Source organism: Mustela nigripes, chromosome 1, assembly GCF_022355385.1.
Source record: "Mustela nigripes isolate SB6536 chromosome 1, MUSNIG.SB6536, whole genome shotgun sequence".
NCBI classification, from domain to species: Eukaryota; Metazoa; Chordata; class Mammalia; order Carnivora; family Mustelidae; genus Mustela; species Mustela nigripes.
The window spans coordinates 204,320,987-204,344,028 of record NC_081557.1 but is presented as its reverse complement, the minus strand read 5'-3'; the positions used below and the strand labels follow the sequence as shown (position 1 = coordinate 204,344,028).

Here is a 23,042-nt window from a genome sequence, read left to right as displayed (position 1 = left end):
GGCAAACACACCAAAAGACAACTGGACCAAGGGTCCCTAGCCCTGTCTCTTGGTCATCTCTGCATATGCTTTCAGTTTATCAACAGCATTTATTGTACCTTTACTCAGTGCAAAGTACAATACTGTTCTAGGGCATTTTTTTAAAAATAAAAGAAGTTTTAATTTTAACTACCAAATAGATCATTCAACTTGTTCCAGTAGGCAGTGGCCTCCACAGGCAGGAATGGCTGGAAGACATGATGGGCAGCAGGAAGCTGCTGAACCAGGCTGGTCACACGGTCCAGAGTTGCTAGGCGAGCTGCTTCAAAAAGGGGGCTCCTCTGGCCCCCAGAGACTTCGCGCATGCCCAGGCCCAGGCATGGGGCCAGCAGGCTTAAGTTGAATTCCTGAATTAGGATGTTAAAAGTTCAACAATTACACACTTTCAACCAGGCAAGAAAAACACAACAGAAGAAAGGATAATGCAAACATTTTGGAGAAAGCACAGACAAGTAAACCACAGCAATGTATTTTGAAGAATATTCTACTTCCCAGAATAAATACCATATGCTCTGCGAAGCATATTTCTGGTCTCTTTGGGGTACTTTGGTATTAAAGAAAGATTTTAAATTTTTCTATGCCTTCAGATTTGTTTGAAATAAGAAACTGAACATATGTGATTTATAAGTGATGAAAATACAAAATGAAGCTGACATACCACCCAAGAAATCCAGTGAAACACCAAACACTCCCCGAGTTTGAGAAAGATAAGTTATGTCTAAAGGCAGCCAAAATAAACCAAAATGGCCACAACTGTTGGTGAGAAGCAGCATTTCTATGACAGTGGATCCAGTTGTACTGGGTTTTGCCAACTTTTAAAAATTGATTTTTTGGGCCAATTTTCACGTAGAATATTCATCTCATTTTAGGTAACATTCAGAAAAGCCTATGTCATCATCAGTAACCAAAACTGAACCTTTCTGCTACAGCCAGAACTTTTAAGCTATTAAAAAGTCCAATTACTGAATTTGAGAAATTCAGTAACTGGATCGTTAAGCAAATTTATCATTCAGCAAATCAGCTTTCACTGAATGGAGCTTAAATTGATTTTAGCAAGCTGAGTTTGAGCCGATGCAGTTTTTTCAACACAGCTACTGCTGTCAAAGTGATGAAAAATCAGTACTTGGGAACATACGGCTGTGTGCCTCTGCCCCAAGTCCCTTCACCCATAACCGGTCCCTCCTTTGCTGCCCGCCCCCCAGGGCCCTGCTGTGCCCCATTCCCACATGGCCCATTAAGGCTGCACTAAACACCTGAGGGTTTAGCCAGCTGCTCATCCTTGGAGGTCTGGGACAAAAGCTGCCAAGGCTGCAGCTGGTTGCAACTGGGGTCTCCAGTCCCCACAGGACCTGTCCAGGAGCTAAGGGCAGGGACACAAGGCTCTGCAAGGCCTCCCAGCCTGCATTCCTGCATAACATCAAGGGTGGGGACGGAGACCTCATGATCTGTAGGGTGTAAGCCTAACTACACATCGTGAATGGTTATATACACCATAGGTAACAGGGAGTGGGCCTCACTGGATGATGTAGGGGTACAGGGACCTCACCACATAAAACAGTGGGAGGGGTCTTACTAAAATCAACTTCCAGAACACCACTAGGATAAGTTAAAATCATCTAGCATGACACCATTTTCATACCTGTCCTCATGATGATGAGGACATACGATGAGAACAGACTGCAACCTAAGAGAACCTCTTTTCTTCAAATGCATGGGAAGCTGAATTAGACACAATTTACCTCCTTTTGGACTCTAATGCAGCTGAAATAACGTCCTGTCCCACCTGGATTAGACTTACCCTGCGTCCTGTCCCATCTAGACTGGAGTCTCCCAGGCTCCAGCCTGTATCAGTCTCTGCCATTGAGGCAGAAAAGTGAGTGGCCCATGTCCTAAGCTAGTCACATGAGGATAAAACAAATCAGGCACCCTGCCAGCACCCCGCTGTTCTCCACCGTACCGAGTTCATCATGAATGTGCTCATGTCACTGGGAGGAAGCCGATTCACCAGTTCTGCCCCTTCCAGCAGTGCAGAATCTGACCTAGTCCAGCACTGGGATTTGACTAGACGCAGGTACCAGTCCTGGGAAGAAAAAGGTGGATAACCCAATGAAATTTGGCGTGGCTTTTAAGGGGCTTCAACTCTACTATGTGTGCTGTTTCTTTACCCACTGCCCCTCACATCCTGTGGACCAGTGGCCTCCTGGGGACTAAGAATGTGGCTTCTGTGAAATTGGATTCCAGCTGGATTCTAGGTGGCGATGCAGCCACTCACCAAACCACCAGCCTTTTCCATAGGAATCACTACAAAGGCTGTATCTTGGGACTTGCTGTTCCCACCTGGACAGCCTCTGCTTCTCCCCTCCCCTGGTGAACACCCACCTATCCTCCTAACTCAGTTCAAGTACTAGGGCAGCAGGCCCTCCACTCTGTGCCCTCGTCCTCTGTCCACCCTTTGCCTCCCAACGTCTTCTACTGGGGTGTTTGCAATGCTCCTCTCTTCCCAAGGACAGTGCAGCATTCACCCTAGCACTGCCGTTCTGTGCCTAGACTATGGATTTTCAAACTCCAAGCTCAGGTCTACACTGACCTCCCCCAGAAAGCAGGGTACCAACAATCAGCTAAGGCCCCAAACGGTCCCCAGCTCTGAGATGTGAGTAGCAAGGGTCGTGACCACGTACCAGGGTCCTTGGGAAGGCACAGTCACCACACAGGAGGTCAGTAGGTTTAAGGAGAGGCAGACAGGCGCAGACAAGCCAAGTGGGTGAGCACAACCCTATGCAGGCTACAGCCACTGCTTTCCTGACTCTCCCATCTCCCTGATGCCAAGATGCCAAGCCAGCATTTTCTTTTTCACCCCACAGTTCTGTTCATGCCTAGGCTGGGCCTCAGGAATACTGTCAGTGATGGGACCCTCTCCACTGCTGGCAAGGAATGGCAAGCTGGGAGCCCCCAGGGACCACACCAGGTGCCAGAATGTCCTGCTGCCTGAGCTGCCCCACTACATGCTCCAGATTTGCCAAAGATGTAGAAGACGCACAGGAATGGCTGGTGTGCAGAGTGGGCCCCTCATGCCACATGCACACGGGCTGGACACGTACTTTGTCTGGAACCATGGTCTCCAGTGCCAGGGGCCCATCCCCGTCCAGCGGATGGGACGTGACCGGAGGAGAAGGGCCGCGTGAGCCAGGTGCGGTGGCGAGACGAAGCCTGTCCAGCAGGGAGTAGAGCCTCTGGTGTCTGGAATCCGATCACACGTGGGGTTAGAGCACAGTCTCCCAGGTTATGAAGTGACAGTGGCTTCTTAAAGCGAGATGCAACATGTTTGACACTTTCTCTTCAGAGCATCTCAACAACACTTAGACACGGCATGATGCAAATTCAGACTCTAGATTATTTTTAATAACCACAGTACATGCCCCACAAATGTTCTGCAGACATTTCATTTAGACTCAGACGCTGTAGCAGGCAATACATGGTTTAACAGCTAATAAAAGCATTCTTTACAAATGCAAAAGAGATAATCTATTCTAAGATCCAAGCAAACAAAATCTCCCATTGATTCTCCCGACGTAATACAATGTATACCAATCTGTGTTCACTTCATAGAGGAAGCACCACATCTGGCAAAAGATATTTATAATCTTCTTCATCTGTGCAGAATACTAAGTCTGGAGTCAAAAAATAAGAGTCCGAACTTCTACCATCTGCTATGAGAGCAACAACCTCATGATGCAAATCACAACACGACTGGGCCCAGCAGACTGGAAAATCACGAAAACCGTGTGCTGCTGAGCAGGCTGGATGCCTTCCCAAACAAGGACGCTGGCAACGAGCTACTGTGTGGCAATTCTGCCCTGTTCTTGCTCCTCTGCGTGCACTCCTGCGAGTGCACACACACCTTCCCCCATGTGGAGGGGAAAAAGGTGAAATTCAAAGGTAAAATGTATTTTATTTACTTGTATAAACAGATAATAGATGTCACGATCTCTGATAAAGGCTTCTAAAAGACTAGGCAGCGGAATTAAGTGACAAACATTAGAATGAGATCACATTTTAACGAGACGCAGAGGTCATTTTTGCATGCCAGGAGCTAGGTAACATCTTTCAGACTCGCCCGCTCTCACGTGGCAGCTAGGTACGTGCACTGGCTTGGCTACGATCAAACCGGTCACTCTCATTCTCCTGTATCACAGGTGTTAGACACGGGCAACCTGGACACGCACAGGCCTCAGCCAGCCAACAGAGTGCAGGCATGTCCCTGTCACCACAGGTGACAGGTGGTGCTGCCTGTTCAGCTCCCTTTACATAAAGTGAGGGCCCATTTTGTTGAATTTAGGAAGGTTTTCTATTAGGGCCTTTCTGCAGCGAACTGGTCTAGAAAGCACATCGGTCTCCCACCCAGAGTTCATTCCCTTACAAATCTAAGTGTTTCTATGGAGAAGAAAGGGACGCCTGAAGGGAGCATTACCTCTGCGCCAGCCCGCTGCTCTGAAGGTACTCCTGGATCCTGCTCAGCTCCTCTGCGGGCAGCTGAGCCGCACTGCTCTGAAGGAGACAGCAACACATCAGCCAAGTGTGTGCCATGGAAGGAGTCATAATAACCCCGCTCTACTTCAGAGGTAAAGACCACAGTGTACAGTTTGTTGTAGCAGAGGCACACAGGCAGAAAGTACGAGAAGTGCTCCTGTCAGGCACACAAGAAATGACTGACTCGTGCACCTCATACATGCTTCTCCCAAGGGTGTGTGAAGAACATGTCCAGGGAGGAGAAAACCAGGCAAGGGCTCTGCCAGCCCTGCAAAGTTCTCAGTAAAAATCAGCGTCAGTGTTTTTCTGGTACCTGTAAATTTGCAGCCAGAAGCATTTCCACCCGGCGACAAGCCAGCGTGTCAACCATGCGAGCCAGCACACGGAATGGAGTGCACAACAGCTTGTCCACGTACAACGTCAGCACAGCACCTGACTGGCTGAGGTGGATCCCTTCCAAGCACTGAAGTGTCTTCTTCAGGGTGGTCGGCTGGTGGGGGGCACAGGAAAGCAGAGAGAGCACATGATGGGCCAACGGGAGTCAGCAGTTTAAAAATTCCAATAGTACATTTCTATGGTGGGGAAAAAGCCCCTGACTGGCTCTGCCAGTATGAGGGAGACTTACGGTGGAAAGATTTTCACAGCGGGACTGAATTGCTTGGATGAAGAGGCCACTGGCAGCAGAGTTCCGGTGAACAGCACTAATGAAATCCTGCACGGGAGGCTCGTGGGACAGACTGATGAGGTCCTGGATATGATTCACGATGAGCCACGTTAGGTGCTCTGAATCGTGCAGGTTCTGACACTGCAGAGAAGGAATGAAAAGACTCGTTCTCAAGTAGATAAGGACAGAACAGATGTGGATGCCCCAGAAAAGGCCAGAAGAGGTGGGAAGGGGAAAACAAATTCCAAAGTATAATCCTCACTGAAGCTATCTAGTGTCTGACCACCCATGATCATCAGGGTCAGAACTGACCTCACAGCCTCTGGCACCTTCTACCCTCCACTGGGGCTGAAGTGGTTGGTGGTCGGACCCCACCCGCCATGGGCACCTGCTAAGGACCGGCAACCCCACGGCAGTGGGGCCCTGCCCCTGGGTCACGACCCGCGCCGTGATGTGAGAACAGGTGACACAGCCTGGTCTGTCCAGGCTCTGTTGGTCTGGCCAACAGAGAGTGCTCCCCAGTTCTCCTTCTCTGGCTCTGTGACAGGCCAGTGGGGAAAATGGGTTCCCTGTACCTGCCACAGTTTTGATAGAATTCCTGAATCCAAAATATGAATAGATTCCATGAATCAAATGGACATTAAGGGGAGAAATTTAAGATTTATAAGGAAATAAATATCCATCTTTGAGTATATATGTTGCCTTTTCACCTTAATTCATAATCCTCCTAGGCAGAAATTATAAAATGAGACCAATTCTTTGACATCTGGTTAATGATTAATATTTTCCATGTGGTATAATTTGATAGTATTAGTTTATAAAACTAGTATTTTCCTTACATTTCTGTGAAAGACATTATACAATTATACTAAATTATTTCTCAGAAGTAAAACAAGATAGAAAAACTAATTCAACATAAAGAATATTAATCAAAAAATGAGTAACAATTAAAAAAAAAATCTGTATGACAACCACCACTTGCTAAGAGTGCCCTTCTTTTCCAGTTGAAAACGTCACACGCTTTGCTGTGTGAAAACAGTATGAACATGGCGCTGTGTTTGTGCCAAAGAAACACACATGCTGTAACTAGTGGAGAAAAAGCACCAAATCCCAGCCAAAATGCCACAACAGGTTTTTTGAGTAGTGCAGTTATAAAGAGGCTGTATTTTCTTGTTTATTGGTTTTTATCAATTTTCCATGTTAAAATGTGTTGCTAGTTTTATGGTCAAAAGCTCTACAAAAGTTATTTTTAAAAAATGGATGATTCCAACAAGAATTCATTTTAAAATGCAACAATGGGCACCAACCTCCTCTGCACAGATGGGATGTTTAAAGCAGAACCCCACTCCAAGTCACCCTCGCTGAGGCGGTGACAGCGGAGTGAAACCTTCCACAGACAAACCTCCACATCCGTGACCAGCCGGAGAAGGATGGGACACCTGCTGTGGCCCCGAGGCAACGGCGGGAGGTCGGTCTGCAGGAGCGTCCCCCGCACTGGGGCTCTCTGGCCCCCTGCCCGCCGGGACCCGTGTCCTGACTTACGACATAATCGCAGAAGAGAATGAGAGCTCCCCTTCGCACTATCTCTCTATTGCACATCCCAAGCTTGCAGGCCGCACCGGGGTCCTCCTCCTCTCCAGGCATCTGGGGGCTGAGTGACTTCGTACTGGACAGACTGCGTCTCCTGTAAGGAGCAACAGATGCACTGACCATGTTTCCGGGATGAAAACAAGCTTCTCTTCAAAGCAGAAGATGACCAGAAGCTCAGTTCCTGTGCTGAAGCAGACAGGGTTACAGTCCTGCAGCACACTCTTAGTGACCGACTTCTGAACCGTGGCAAAGCACGTGTGGGTGTCCCAAGAACATGGAGATCTCACGGGTGAACAGTCCAATGCTCGACTTAAGGCAGAATCTGCCATGAAGCCGCACTTTCCACCGGTGCTCAGGCACTGGGCTCCCCCTGACCGTCCACGATTCCCAGCGCAGATCTGTGTGATAGCCGCGCCCATCTCCCAGGACAGAGCCCTCATGCAGCTGGACTTGACCACAGGACGAATGGCGAGATGCTGCCACCCTCACCGGCCCACAGGGGATGTGCCACCACGCCACTGTCGGAGAGCACTTCTGCAAAACTCGCTCACCACTTTCGAAGGTTACTTCACTTCTCAGTTGATGGGATTACACCCTTGGGATTCCCCAATGCTGCCACAAGCCCTCAGACGCACATGTCGCCACACCTGTGAACAGCCCCTGACTGCAGAGCCTAACCAGGGATGATACCCCTCCCTTAGCAACAAAGAGCCTAGGCATCTCTGCTGAGGCTTAGCAGGGACAGAGGTCACGTGAGGACAAGAATATTCTGAAATTTCTCAACTTTTCCTACAACACCTCAAAATTTACAAGAGAATTGGTATAAAATATTCTGCAAGTTAAAAAAAAATGTCCCAACTGCAATTTCCCTGTCCTCAGCTGGTGAGGGGATGTGCCACGACTATTATCTGTACAACGGAATACTATTCACTGTTCCAAGTGAATACTATTCACTCATCCAAAGAACGCACCACTGAGCCATGCAAGGCCATAAATGAGCTTTATATCTCCTGCACTAAGTGACAAAGCCAGACTCAAAAAGCTACAGACTGCAGAACTCTATCCATACGGCATTCTGCAACAGGCTGAACACAGGGATGGAGCACGGACCAGTAACTGGGGGGCAGGGGGCTGAGGGTGACCACAGAGGACAAATAGGACATTCTGAAGTTACAGAAAGATCCTATATTGTGACTATGGCGGTATTCACCTGACAATATTTGGTACAAAAGAGTGTGTTTCTGTGTAGCATTTAAGTCATAGGTCAATGAAAAACCCACCAACAGAAACACCTCCTCTTCTCAGCCTTCCAGCCAGCCCCCATTTCATGATGGTACGGCTACAGGGGAGCCTCTGTGGGGAAGAGGGCAGAGCCTGCAATTCAATTTGAATGTCAACCCATGTTAATCCAAACTGAGTCCCAGCTTGTAGTGGGCAGCCCTGGAGACCTCAGGACAGATGCAGCCAGACATTGACGGGGAATGAACGCCCCAAATCCAGGAGGCCACGCCACACCCCCAGTGCCATGGCACATGCAAGACCATAACAGGCCACCAGAAGGCCAGGCAGACTGGAAACAAATCAGTGAAGACAGAGCCCCCCAAACAAGAAGTGGCCAGAGCATGGCCTCTCCACTCGCCTGAGAGCCTGCCTCCAAGCTGGGGAGGTCACTGTCGTGTGGGACCACATCTATCTACTGAGTCTCCAGATATAGAAAAACGGAGGCCAGCCCTGTAGGGAGGGCCTGGTCAGTGTCCTGAGACAGAAAAGACAAAAAAGAGGAACACGGGTGGGAAAGGAAGAAGAGGAGTCTGACCTGGGGATGATACTCATGTGGTCACAGAGCACCATCCAAAGCCCACGGAAAGCATCCTGGGGCCGATGTGTGAGCCAGGCCAGCTCTCAGGATGGGAGGTCAGGACAATACCAGCCGCACTTCTACAAGCCAGCAGCACACCACGGCACCATTTAAACAGCATTCAAAAATATGAAGTGCATTAAATACGAGAAATGCTTGTACATGACACACTACGAGATGCTGTTGTGGCAAATTTGAGAGTGAAATACCCAAAGAGAGACCATGCTGGAAGACTGAGCGTCTGGATGCTGGACGCCAGTGCTCCCGCCATCCCACACCAGCCACGAGCTCCGGCGAGAGGCCAACGGGCTCTTGTGGACACTGCCACGCCTACTCTAAAACGTGTCATGGAAACGCAAAGAACCTACAGGAGCCAAAACTGTTTTGGAAGTCAAGAGAGCGGGGGGACCTGGCAGGGTAGCCAAGGTGACAACACTGTGTCGGCAGGGGAGGTGCCAGTTGAGGGGTGTGAGTGGAGCCCACAGGCAGGTCCGTGCGTCTAAACTGCACTGCGCACTGAGAAAGTGCCCAGAGAACTCACGAGAGAAAGTGCGGTCTTTTCGCAAAAAAACAGTGAAAGAACCACCCTTTGGGGAGTGGGATGGGGAGAGGACTCTTTACCCTCATGCTTTGTCACCCACAAAAATTAATTCAGAATGATAAAAGGCAAAGCTACACAATTTCCGGAAGAAATCATGGAGGAAAATCGTGACCCTGGGGTAGGTAAACATTTCTTGGATTGAACAGAAAAAGAAAAACTGATGCACTTGTTTCAATAAAAACTTAAAAATTCTGCTCTTGAAAAGAAACCATTAAAAAAATAAAATGGCAAACCACAAATTGAGAGAAAACATTTACTTAGATCCAGAATATATAAAGAACTTACAACTCAACAACAAGGTAGCAAACAGTCTAATTTCAAACAACTGGCGAATATCTGAATACATGCTTTACGACAAGATCCACAGATGGTCAATAAGCACACGAAAACGTGACCACCTTTACTCGCAAGCAGTGAAATGCAAAGAGGGACCCCGAGAAGCCTCCGCAGCCGCTCCGAGGGCACACAGGAAAAGCTCCCAGGCACCACGTTTCGTTGAGGGCCTCACGCCCCATCTCCCACGTGTCCTCCCCTCCAGAGCAAACCTCCTCCTGGGGACTATCCAGAGCTGAGTGCTCCAAAATGTGCCCACTTCTGTGATCCCTCTTCCTCAACTTTTACGTGGAAAACTTTGAAGCCAAGAGAAAAGCTGAAAGATGAATTCGATGATGTCACACCCTCTCCACCTAGATTCAACCACTATGTTGCCACCTTCACACACACATGCACACCCCACACATGTGCATTCACACATACGATTCCACACGCATGCTCCACATACACACATGCTCCACACACACCCACACTCTAAACATATGTGCACACCTCACACATACGCACTCACACATACGCACTCTACACACACGCATGCACTCTGCACATACACAAGCACATGCCACACGTGCTCTCACACATATGCACACTTTCTGGCCTGCACCACCTGAGAGTATTCACGTGGGTGAAGACACTTCACCCCAAAGTACTTCAGCAGGGGTCCCTGAGAACTCATCACCACAAAACAAAAGGTCTCCTAGAACTCACATTCAAATTCCCTCCATTATCCCAATAGTGTTCTTTCTGGATGTTTTACCCCCCAGATCTGTGGAAGGCCCTTCCTAATCAGACTGGGGTCCACCCTCCCACTTCCTCTTGACCCCACTCTAGGTCCCTCTGCCCTCACCACCCATCAGCCAACAAAAGGAGGACAAGGAGGAGGAGGGAGAGAAGGGAGAAGTAGAGGGGAGGTGGGAGGGGGAAGGAAACTCACCTACCCACGGTGGTGACAGACAATTTCTCACCTTCTGTCCACCTGCACATACCTGCTAGCATCAGTGGCTAACTCAAGCCCCAGCCCACCAAGTCCTCCCCACACAACTCAACTTCAGATGCCCAGGGGAGTTTCCTGGGAAGACTGTGAGAACACAAAAGCCCAGGATCCTAATTTCTAAGGTACCCAGCTGCCAGGTCCAGCAGTGAGCTGGGTTGCAGTCCTGGTCCCTGGAACAAGCCCCCAGTGGCTCTGAGGCACAGTCCCTAAGGACTCAGGACCTGCCCTGGATTCCTGGGTTCCATGGACCAGAGCATTGGCAGTACCCGGGACCCTAGCAGAAAGGCAGAGTCCCAGGTCCAACTAGTGATCTGCTAAACCAGAACCCAATTTTAATAAGCTTGCTGGGGGATTTATATGTACAGCAAAGAAGCACTGAAGCAGACACTTGTTTCTGTTCCTGACTTTCACGGCACATCATGTTCTCGAAGCATTTCCAATGTTCTCACTAGTCTGTCTCCCCCAGCTAAACTGTAAGCACGCAGAGAGCAGAAAACCCATATTATTTTTCTTTGCACATACCACAGCATATAGCACAGACATTGAAAGATGCCTACTAATACTGGGTTTTCCACCTAAAAGCAATGGAGTGGCCCAACTAGGCCCCCAGGCCTCACACAGCTCAGTCTTTTCACAATGAGCAGAAAGGAGCTGACCCCCACCCTGCTGCCCTTGCCTTCTCTCCTCACTGTGGGCTCTCGAGGCTTCCAGAAACTTGGCACTGAGGACTCAGCTCAGCGGATGGGCATCAAAGGTTCTATTCCCACATGTGTGTTAAGGTCTGAGCAGGACAGTGCCCAGAAATAAAGGCTGAAGCCTGAAAACTTTCTGCAAAAAGGGGTCACCCCCAATCAGATACTTCACAAGTCTTTGTGAATGATGAAAAATAGTTTTGAAATGTTGCTCAGTAATTACTTCATTATCTAAGAATAACCAGAACCACATTTAACTTATAATGAAGTTAAGACGTTGCAACATGTCTGGCTCTGGAAGCAATTTAAGGACGAGAGCCTAGCAGGAGGGACACTGCATGACAAGAACAACCCTCAAGAGAAGCCGTGTCAAAGAGACTGTCACAGAAACTGTATTTGGAAAGCTGCGGCACACTGAGTGCCTTCAGCCCGACCACATCTCCCCTGCTGTGCAGCGCCCACGGGAGGAAGGCAGAGCCGAGGCAAAGTCCGCACGAAGCCTCGAAGAATCCGGGCCAGAGCTTGGGCTGCTCCAGTGCGAGGGCGGGCTGGTATTTCAGGCCACAGGCCGGACGTACCTGGGGGTCTGCTGCACCTCTGCCCACCAGCGGTAGTCGGTGTGGCTGACCAGCAGCAGGATCTGGCACCAGAGCAGCACCAGGGCCGGGTGCGTGGGCACCATGGCGCGCACCCGCGCGTTCAGCCTCTCCAGGCCGTAGAAACTGCTGTCGGTGCTATCTACCGTGAAGAGTCTGGAGGCAGCGGCTGTGATTCTTCGGAACATTCCTACAAACAAACCAGAAGGAGAACTAAGAGGGAAACATCCTTGCTGCTCATTGTGGCCACAGGAAGATCTTCCAGAAAAAGATACACCCTCAGCTCTTTCCTATACTCGCACATTCAAAGCATTTGGCGCTTAGAAAATCAGGCTTTCGAAGCAAAAGCCAGATAGGCTGCTTAGCTAATGGAGCAGCCAAGGACACTAACATTCTCACTCTCCCGGGTATTCTCCCTACTGCTGTCAGCAAACTGTCCAGGAGCTCCACGCCAAGAGCCGTGCCTGCGTGTGACAGGAGACTCAGCTCCATGGAGAGCAGGCGGCCCACACTCGGCCCCCAGGACAGCAAGGCCTCCATAGGGCCGGTTCTCTCTGGCAGGAGCCTCTCTACACCCTCCTCCTGCCATAAAAAACATTTCCTTGGCTTCCAAAGAAGTACGGGGGGCACAGCATGTGCCAGAGAAAGAAGGCAGGCAGTGCGGCCTGCCAGGCCCCAGCTCACGGTCCATGGGCCACTGTCTGAGAGCGCGGAGGGCCATGCGCTCTGTGCGCCCAGTGTAGTGCGGCCCGGGGCAGGGCAAGCCCACAGTCAGCCAGCCACATTCGTCTTGGGCACGTAGGGGCACACCCAACAGCATTCTGCCCACAGCCTGTCTGTGTCATCCTCCTAGGGGCCTAGACAAATCCCTTCCAGGAATTCACCATTTCCTTCTGTCCCTTCCTTTGGATCAATACAAAGTCAGCTCAACACACCTCTCCCATCACCGGCTGCGGCATCATGATAGCTGGCCCTCACTGTGAGGACCCCGAGACAGATAATGCTGCACAGCACATCAGGGAAGACAGGGCATGGATGAGAGCAGACCGAGGGCTCCTCGCTCTCTGCATCTTCACCCTCCTGGCACCACAGCTGGGAAGTCAGAATCTTATTTCTAGTTTAGGTTTCAACACATCCCAAATGTAAAGGGGTCCTAACAGAGGCAAAGATAGACGACAGACCTATTCCCTACTACTTTGTGACTGGTTATGCTTCTGACCTGAGGCGGAGAAAGAGAGCTAACAAAAGCAGGACAGTCACGGCCCACAACACCAGGCTGGCCTCCTGGGATAACCAGGGAGCAGAACACACATATTCAGAACAGTAGTTCCAATGAGAAGATGTCCACTGCTCGCCTGGTCTCTGGCCCCATTTCCAGGGTCTTCTCTGGGTGCTGTGTGGACAGCATCACCCACCTCTGGCCCACCCAGCCTGGGCCCAGTCCTTCTCTGTGCCCCTCATTACTGTGTGGGCTCCTTGTAGGACCAATGGACCCAAGGGAAGAGGCAGGTGCTGCTGTGGAGAAATGGGGAGCCAGGCCACAAAGCAGAGGGAATGACAGAGTGCTGCTGTGGGGTATTACTCAACAGGATGGAAAACCATGGTCAGAGCTGTGGCTCTACCATTTACTTGGCCCTAGCAGTACATTATCTGGGGTCTCAGCTTTCTCACCTGCAAAGTGGAATTAAGAGCAGTAGCTGCGCACAAGGCTGCAATAGGATCCAAGAATAAAACCGGAGTGAAGGGCTCAGTAGGGTGCTGGGCAAAGCAAAGACCAGCCAGCAGGGCTGCTGCTGGGGGGCTGCGAGGAACGGTTGCATGGCCTCTGGAGGGGCCACGAGAGCAGCGAGAAGTCAGGTGGTTCGCTGGGGCAGGGAGACCACAGTGACGCTGTTTTGTTTTGTTTTTAAAAATTTTATTTATTTATTAGAGAGAGATCACAAGTAGGCAGAGCAGCAGCCAGAGGGAGAGGGAGAAGCAGACTCCCCGTGAGCAGGGAGCCTGATGCAGGGCTCGGTCCCAGGACCCTGGGATCATGACCTGAGCAAAAGGCAGCCACCCAACTGACTGAGCCACCCACGTGTCCCCACAGCGACGCTGGGGTTTGAACATCCATGATAGTGTGGAGCACGTTGGCCAGAAGAAGCCAGAGTTGGGAGGCCATGCCAGGTGACAAGTTCAATTTTTATCATGAGTGTGAGGGGCTGGCAAGACACCAAGTCACAGGCTAGAAGGAGAATGGACATGAGAGCCCAAGGCAGCCAGGTCAGTGCGGTGACCTAGGTAGACTCTGCAGCCAGTGACGAGTTGTCTCTGCAGCAACAACTGGGCCAGGCTACCAAGGGGACAATCCTATTGAGCGAGAGGAGGGGGACAAGGAGGGGGGCAGAGGCAGAGACAGTGGGAGAGAGAAAACAGAGATCAGCATGGAAACCAGGACAGAGAATACTCGGGAGATGAAGAAAAGACTTCTCTTCAATAAACTGTGTTAGGAAAACTGGATATTCACTGACAAAAGAATAAAACTGGACCCCTTCCTTCACTAACAGCAACTACCTCGCCATCAGTGAAACTTAAATGTGGAACCTGAAAGCACAGAGCGCCTGGAAGAAAGCAGAGGGCAAGACTTCTGACCTGGGTACTGGTAATAATTTGTCTGGGTGTGTCACCTAAACCACCAGCAGCAGAAGGAAAGATGAACAGGGGGACTGCCTCCAAGTGAAAGCTTCTGCACAGCAGAGGAAATGACCAATGAAATGAAAAGACAATCCACGGAACCTAATACCCATAAATTATACACCTGACAAGAGGCTAGTATCCAAAATATCTAAAGAACTCATACAACTCAATAGCAAAAAAAAAAACCCTAAAGAATCCAATTATAAGTGAGCAAAAGACCTACACAGACGTTTTTCCAAAGAAGACACACAGATGGCCCAGAGGCACACGGAAAGATGATGGGCATCTCATCAGGGAAGTGGGAATCCAAACCGTAGCGAGATACCACCCACCACCTGCTAGAAAAGCTAGGATCATAAAGGCAAGTGCTGGCGAGGACAGCCAGGAAGGGGAACCCTTTTGCACTACTGGTCGGCACACAAACTGGGGCAGCCGTGGTGGAAAACACTGTGGAGCTTCTGTAGAAAGTTAAAAAACAGAACCTCCACGTGATCCAGTAATCCCGCTACTAAGCATTTACCTGACGGAAACAAAATCGCATCCCTGTGTATAATAGCAAGACACGGAGACAATGTAAGTGTCCAACAGCATATGAACGGATAAAGATGGGGGTACATACACAATGGAATATTATTTAGCCATAAAAAGGAAGGAAATCCTGCCACTTCTGACAACCTGGACAGACCCCGAGGGCATTATGTTACAGGAAATAAGTCAGACAAAAAAGGCAAATACTGTGTGATCTCACGTATATGGGGAATCTCAAAACACCCAACTCTGATGCAGAGAACAGAATGGCGGCTGCCAGAGCCCGGGGCAAGGGGTGGGGGAACAGAGAGAAGGAGGTCAAGATCACAATTTCCAGGTGTAAGTTCTGAGCTGTCAGGTACAACATAATGACCGTGATTAACTCTGCTCCATGAAGTTCTTGAACATTGCTGAAAGAGCGGATCTTCAAAGTTCTCATCTAAGGAAAAAGAAGATGTCTACCTATGTGCAGGATGGATGGTACCTGAGGTTACTGTGGAGATCATTCCACAACAAGCTCACACATCACCTCACTCTGTTGTGCTCCTTCAGCAACACAGTGTTCTGTGCTCAGTTCTACATCAGGAAAGCCGGGGTTGGGCAGACAGAAGGCAGGGACACACGTAACTAGGAGGCTGGAAAAAAAAGACGATCAAGCCAAGCAGCGAGAGTCTCAGTCCCCCATGCTCAGGCCTGGTGCCCTCAAGGTGAGGACGCAGGACAGAGCACATGGGGCCTCACACGCCACTCCTGGTCAAAGGGCTATGGGGGGGGGGGGGTGGAATCCAGAGGGAAAGCCCAGCTTGAGAAACAACAGGAATAAACTCCAGAGACACTGACTTTGGAAAGCCATGTAGTAAACGTGGGCAAGAGAACAAAGGAAGCCGCAGAGCAAGGACGGTAAGACAGGACGGGTTGTTCCTCATTAGAGACAGGCTGATCTGCATGGCAGCAGGCCAGATGGAAAGCCCAATCAATGTGCATGCTGCTCCCCAGCGCAATGGGGACTGTTGAGCACACTCAGGGAAGACTCAAGACGCAAACTGGCAGGAGGTGATCAGGGCAAGAGCAGACACGGGGGGAATGGGAGGAAGGGCCACAGGGCTGTGCCTCTTGGTGTCAAGATATGCCAACCCCCAGGTGAGGGAGGGGTGGGCAACACCTGTGGAAATGCTCTGTCCCCCCAGCAGAGCACGGGGATGGTGGGGATGCTCACGGAGCAGCGAAGGCTCTAGAAAGCCCCCTAGCTTTCTAGGGGGTGCCCTTGGCGATGGCTGATGGCACAGCTGATCCCGCTATGATGCCTGCCTCTGCTGTCTGTCCCCTGGAAACTCCTGGCTGTCATCCTTATGGCTCTGCCCCGGAGGTCTGTCCCCTCCGCCCACAGGGCTGTCGTGGGGAAGCAGTCACCCACTGGGGTGAACGAGCCCCTGGGTGGGGGCTGCCGAGAGCTGCACCACAGAAACACAAGCAAAAGGGATGTGGGTCACTTTCAGCCCAAGGCAACGAAGCCTCTTCTCTCTTCCCTCCCCTCCTCAACCAGCGAGCCGGGCAGCTGAGACCCAGAAAGGAGAGAGGCCTGGGCTCGAATCCTCACATGGAGAAGAGGCAGTAGGGATCAGGAACAGCCTCCTGCATGGGCACAGATACAAAAGCAGCCCTCTGTTGTGGTAAGCCACCAAAATGCTGCTGTCCCCTTGTTAAAATTGCTCCTTGACCTGAATTAACAGGTGGGGAGCGTGGGTACTGGTCCTGGACGGGAGGAGGCATGGGGCAAGGTCTTACCTCCCAGTGTTCTGAGCAGTGACCACGGGCTAAGATAGGAAGAAGGCAGGGCCCACAGCCCAGATGATGTCTGATGTGACTGGGAGGCAAGGGAAGCCAGGAGAGTCGGGACCTGGGAGAAGGGACAGGGCCTGGGGCCAAATGACAATGACAAAGCACAGATGAGCACCTGAGCCAGGAAGGTTCTCAGAGACCATGAGCACGGGAAGCAGGGCTGCAAGTGGCAGCCCCACATCACTCAGGAAGTGCTCTGCACACGCAAGCCACTGACTGCACCACGAGCAACTGAGCAGCGGTGTGGTGTAAGAGAACAAACAAAGGGCAAGAAACAATGGCTGGTTTGCAATCTTGGTTTTATCACGGGACCTTCTGGAGCCTGAACCCTCTCTTCAGGGGAAAGGGGGGCTATTTCACAGAGCTGTCCTAAGGACTAAGGGGGGGGTACCATCGCAAACACTGTGATTCCCGGCAGGGTAGCCATCCTTGTCTTTGCCCAAGTCTGAACCAAAGCCAAACTTATTGCTGCAGGAAGAACTGTTCTCGAAGATCACAATTTTCAGTGGAGGGCTGGAATTCACTGCCTTTTTTTTAGGCAAAGCATAAATAAAAATCACCAACTTTGTATGTTCTATGCACCTCTTTAACATAGAAGTACAAGATGATTTACTTAAACTCTTACCTCAAAATCAAAAACAGTAATTCTGCCCCTTAGTATCATTAGAGGAAATGTGGTCAAAATAAACGACATGGAGACAGACACTCAGAAACACAGACACCTTCTCTGCAAACACTGAACCACACGACAGCAGGAACAGACACTGCACAAAGCCCATGTGGCCATGTGGCCAGTACCAAGGCCTGAGCTCTGCCCCCATACCCTGTCCTCTCTGATACAGCGACCACTGGTCACATGGGGCCATTCAAATTTAAGTCAATTAAAATAAATAAAATTAAAAAGTAGCTCCTTAATCCGCCCTAGCCACGTTCCAAGTACCCAAAACCACACATGGCTGGAGGCAACTGAACTATGGCAGACACAGAATGTTCCTCCGAGGCAGGCAGCCCTCGTGGGTGGTGCTGCCGTGGACCACACACGCTTCCCCTGATATCTGAGCTGAGGAACAGGAAGAGGCAAGGGGGTGAGTCCGCGTGCGCCTGGAACAGCATGGAACTCCACGGGATGCGCAGGAGGTCACCCCTGTCCAAAGAGGGAAGCAAGCAGCCCTTAGAGATGAACGGTGTCCTTCTGCTATCAGATCCAGACCAGTCAGCGGCCAAGTATCAGAATGACCGACGTACTACAAATGACCTATTATTCATGTTGTAGCTTAAGTCTTTCCTCAACTTTAAACTTATTACAGTGCGTCAGTGAAGCATAAATCAAAAGTTCTTCAAAACAAATATTCTTCCAATATTAGTAATGAAGAGGGCTTGAAGCTCTTGAGTCCACTTGATAATTAAATTCTGGCCATGCCCCTGTCCAAGAGCAATAGCAATTAAATGAGCAGCCACGAAGACGCCTCCTTCTCCATGCCTCCCACCCCTGCCCGCCTCCCTAGTCGCCCTCTGACCCTCACCCCTCTGACCCCCGCCTGTGCGCTCTCAGCAGCCATCTGGCAGAGCATGGCATCTCGCCTTTGGGCCTTAGCTTAACATCACCTCCCAAGGACCCTGTCCTCCCTCCCCACCCCCATTCTGCCTATCGCTGTGCTACTTGCTTCCTTCACAGGAAACTTCCAGACGTAAAAGTCCCTGCCTGTGTATCACCTTCCCCACTGGCCTGCGAGCCCCACAAAGGCCTGCAAGCCCCACGAAGACAAGAGCACACCAGCCCTCCTGAGCACCATGGCCCTGGTGCGCGACCTGCAGCAGGCTCCTCCCCGCGGGACCTACTTGGTGAGTGTGTGTGTGTGTTTTCATTTGTACTCAAATAATATGGACACAGCTTAAAAGTCCAATAATAGAGAGGGGCTTCTGATTTTACAAATGCCCTGCCCCATCCCTTTTCAGGCAACTGCTGTCCTGCTTCTAGTTCTATCACCTCTGAAGTTCAATCTGACATACTTTTATCAGCTGTAGCAGCCCATCTATTATTCTATCTGCTCCTCTTGCCCTCATGAGGAAGTGGGCCTCGCTCCCTCTCAGCAAGTGCTGCCCGATATCTCACTGGGCCCACATAGGCCACAGCGCCCAGAACTCACAGGACTCACCCTGAGGCTCAGACCACAGGTGCCTGGGAGGGTCATCCTTCCTGTCATGGGGAAGGAGCCCACCAGAGAACAGAGCCAACACAGATCAGAGCTGAAACATGGAAATACTCGACAGGGCAACAGAATGAAAGTGCCTGAGGTCGTCATACCTAACAAGAACAGTGACCTCTGCACTTCCGGGAACTCTAAGCAGTCGTTCCTTTTCTTGTTCTAGCATAGGACAGGGTCCTGCTGAGTGACAGTTCCAAACTCTACCCTATTAGAGATGAGATGTACCTCACTCATGCCACCTATCCATTTAAGTTCCATTTTTGTCCTATTTAGTTACCTCTATAGCCTCTATTTCCTGTTGTGTCAACTTTAGATAGGATTGTATAATGCCCACAATGCAAGATGAACTTAGTGACCCTTCCGACCCTCCACCTTCTTCTCTATCTTCCACTCCCAAATTAAGTTGGTTAGTTTCCCTTTTATTTTTCTTGGAAATAAAAACATTTTCATTCTGTTCTGAAACAAAAATTAAATAAGTCTTCAATGTTTTATTCACACATTGACTTAAACTCAATTGAAAAATCAAACAGCATTTATAATTATGTGAATATAGTTTTCCCACAAAGTCAAGAAACATGAGCAACATTTCCTATATGTCCTTGGTCACAACCCCTGAGCCACTTAAAGCAGTTTCTTAAAGTTAAGGCTTTCAATCAGATTAATTGTTGAAAATCACACCATGCTTTGGTTTGCTTTGTATTTGGACCATGACTTCCTTGCTGTTTGTTTTTCCTGGAGATCAGAACTGCCTCTCACTTTTCCTGCTGAAAGAAGAGCAAGATGTAGCGAGAAGTCTTCCAGCTTCTCACCCATTTAATCTAATCCAACGCATTCTTCTCAAGAACACTCATTCCTCTTTAGAAAGCACTGACTATCCTAATATGGACTTAGTGCTTCCTATGCATGCTGCAAGGCTGCCTTCTTGTGACTCCTCTCTTGGGTTCACTGTCCTTTTTAATTCACAATCACATGTGAAAGTACAAAAATTATCTTGGACTTCCAAATGTTGAAGACAGGAGGAAGCCCTCAGGTTTACTTTTTCTCACCAACAAAACATTTTCAATTTTTTTAAAAATTGTATGACTTTTTAAGATTTTTATTTATTTAAGAGGGAGGGAGAGGGAGAGGGAGAGAGAGAGAGAGAGAGACAGAGAGAGAGCATGAGCAGGGGTGGGGGAGCAGGCTCCCCACTGAGCAGGGAGGCTGACGTGGGGCTCCACCCCAGGACCCTGGGATCATGACCCAAGCCGAAAGCAGACGATTAACCGACTGAGCCACCCAGGTGCCCCAACAAAACCTTCTCAAATGCATATTACGCACCACAGAGCTTACACCGGGCAGCAAAGTCCCTACCTCTGAGAGCATACAGTACAGGACACGGAACAAACAGAGGCTCTGTGAAGACCAGTCTAAAGCACCTACCAGACTTGAAGATGTGAATCAGACACATTAGCAGTGTGCCTAGCTCTTGACAATAGAAAGTATGCTGCTGTTCACTCATTTCCACTTTGAGCTGCTTTGTAACAATATCCTCCAAAAGAATGCCAACTAGTTGTAGTAGAAACCTTCAAAGAAAGGGAAAAGTCTGACATCAATTAGGTGACTGTTTTAGGGCACTTACATGAGGTCTACTGTAAAAATACGTACGTATGGTAGACAGAGCTGGAGCAAAAACTTAAGTAAACAAAGTGCAACATTTAATACCATCTCTTTGTATTAAGTCCCTTTCCCTCTCTGTATTACCTGCCTCACTTATGAGATGGCAGTAAACATATCACCCGCAGGGCTGTTAGTTTAAAGCCCTGCAAACCATGAAGCATCACAGAAGTCCAAGACAACAATCCATGTAGGAATTTAGTGCATGATCCATTTTAGCCCCCTGCTTAGCTGTGGCAGAGGGAGCCACAGGCTACCTGGCTGAATCTGCAAACAAAAGGGTGTCGGGCAGGTTTACTGGATTTCTCTTCACAAATGCACAGGCATCCCCACCAATGACCAATAAACGGAAGGCTGAATGGATTTTACGTGGGCCTGCCTGGAAGGAGCACGGCCGCATAAACCAATACTTATGGGACATCCCACCAGCTGTACCTCACTGAATGCCCTGGATCCGGGGAAGGTGGACACACATTTGTCTAGGCAATAAGCATTTACTGGGCGTAACTTTTGATCTACCCTCAAGGAGCTTTCAAATAATTTGTGAGGGTAAACACAAATTGCTACCACAACTACACCAAGGGGAACACAAGTGGAAGCAGTCACCCTTGCAGGAGGAAAGAGTTTATTACTGATTGTTTAGAATGGCCCACACACATGAGAAAAATAATGAGACTTTTAGCTGGTTTTCAGAAATTTTTAAATTCTTTGCAGGCAACACAACACGCATCCTTACTGCTGGCACCTAGGTTAGGCTGGCCTCAGCCTGCACTGCCATGGTGAGCCACTATGTTGTCCTTAACAAGGATACGGGACGGGATGTGACTGAACTCTAAGAGACATGAACCCAGTGCCACAGATGACACAGGTCAGGAATAGAAAGCATACCCATGCAGACTACTTTACCCCCACTTACAGCACTGAAGCAAGACCAGGAGCTACTGCAGACTTATTGTTCACAAAATGTGACTTCCTAAAGGCCATGGGATGGGTAAAGGCTTGGATATACAGCATACCTTGAAAATGTTTCCTCTGGCAAACTCTTGATTTGCCTTCCTTCACTGTGTTCTTCCGGTGTTGAAGTACTGTCCCCATCTCTTAACCTATTAATTACTGGACAGCAGATTAAATATGGGGAGAAGGAGAGCTCCTGAATACGAGAGAGAACAATATCTTCAGTTGACTGGGAAATCAGAACCCTCAAAATGGCTAGGATTCCTGAGATCCACAGTTGAACAGTGCTTACAGATGCCTAAAAGACAGAAAGTAAGTGACAGTTAAAATAAAAAGAGAATTAAAACCAAAACAAAACAAAACATAAAACTTACCATAAAGCTAGTATCACGATAAAAACAAATAAGAGAATAACATTTTTCCTGAGTGCCAGTCTCATGGATGAAAATTACCTCTATTTTACCATTCTATCAATAAAGCCAATAAATTATCATCAGTTTCAAAATGTGGTCCCAGATAAGCAGCATCAATACCATCTGGGAACCTGTTTATAATGCAAATTCCCAGGGCCCACCCTGCCGGCCAAGTTCCCAGCTAACTCTGATGAATGCTGCACTGCATAGTCACACATCAAAGGGGCCACCATGAGGCAAGACACTCACCATTGTATCTGGAGTGACAAACATACTCCGTAATAGCATGTCCACAGGTCGGAGGGAGGAAGGGGCCAGAATCTCAAATAAAGTATTTAGCACTCCAAGGGCTTCATGAGAATCAATGTGCATCTGTTGCAATTAAACATCAAAAAGCCAAAAAAATGTTAACATTTCCTTGTCTAGTTAGGCACCTCTAGGCCAGATGACCTTGACCATCCAAGCCTTACCACCCCTGCCTTTAAAAAGTGTCCTTAGTAGGGAACCAGGCACACAGTTTTTAGAACACTGTAGCAGCTACATTTTTCCCATAAGGGAAATCTTTTCATTTAAATTTTTATTATATAAACAATGTATATTTTCTGTAAAAGATTGAAACATTTAACAGTATGGAAAAGCCAGCTGGAATCCCAGAACTTGATATGAGCACCACCCACATTCCCCGACCGTCTCTCACGCCTCTCTACACACACACAGAATTTACCAATAGGAAATCACACATACTCTTTTCCTTTCTTCGCTTTATCTGCACCCCATTCCTACTCAGCTGATTAGACCAAAAGTTAATGAACAGGTGTACAGATGACTTTTGAGCAACATGGGGGTCAGAGGCACCCACCCCCACAGAGCTG

General features: G+C 49.2%; 1 protein-coding gene across 3 annotated transcripts in view; it reads right to left on the bottom strand.

Moving 5' to 3' along the window:
• The window catches only part of HTT (huntingtin), a 139,987-nt gene that overhangs the window by 27,318 nt on the left and 89,627 nt on the right, over window positions 1–23,042 (bottom strand). For all 3 annotated transcript variants that reach the window (XM_059379949.1, XM_059379958.1, XM_059379968.1), the window contains 11 exons: window positions 22,420–22,542; window positions 21,820–22,055; window positions 20,570–20,712; window positions 11,877–12,084; window positions 6,773–6,914; window positions 5,192–5,371; window positions 4,880–5,056; window positions 4,508–4,584; window positions 3,138–3,276; window positions 1,997–2,119; window positions 173–386 (listed from right to left, as the gene is read on the bottom strand). In XM_059379949.1, coding sequence (XP_059235932.1) covers window positions 173–386; window positions 1,997–2,119; window positions 3,138–3,276; window positions 4,508–4,584; window positions 4,880–5,056; window positions 5,192–5,371; window positions 6,773–6,914; window positions 11,877–12,084; window positions 20,570–20,712; window positions 21,820–22,055; window positions 22,420–22,542 — 1,762 coding nt within the window. The remainder of the gene's footprint in view (window positions 1–172; window positions 387–1,996; window positions 2,120–3,137; window positions 3,277–4,507; window positions 4,585–4,879; window positions 5,057–5,191; window positions 5,372–6,772; window positions 6,915–11,876; window positions 12,085–20,569; window positions 20,713–21,819; window positions 22,056–22,419; window positions 22,543–23,042) is intronic.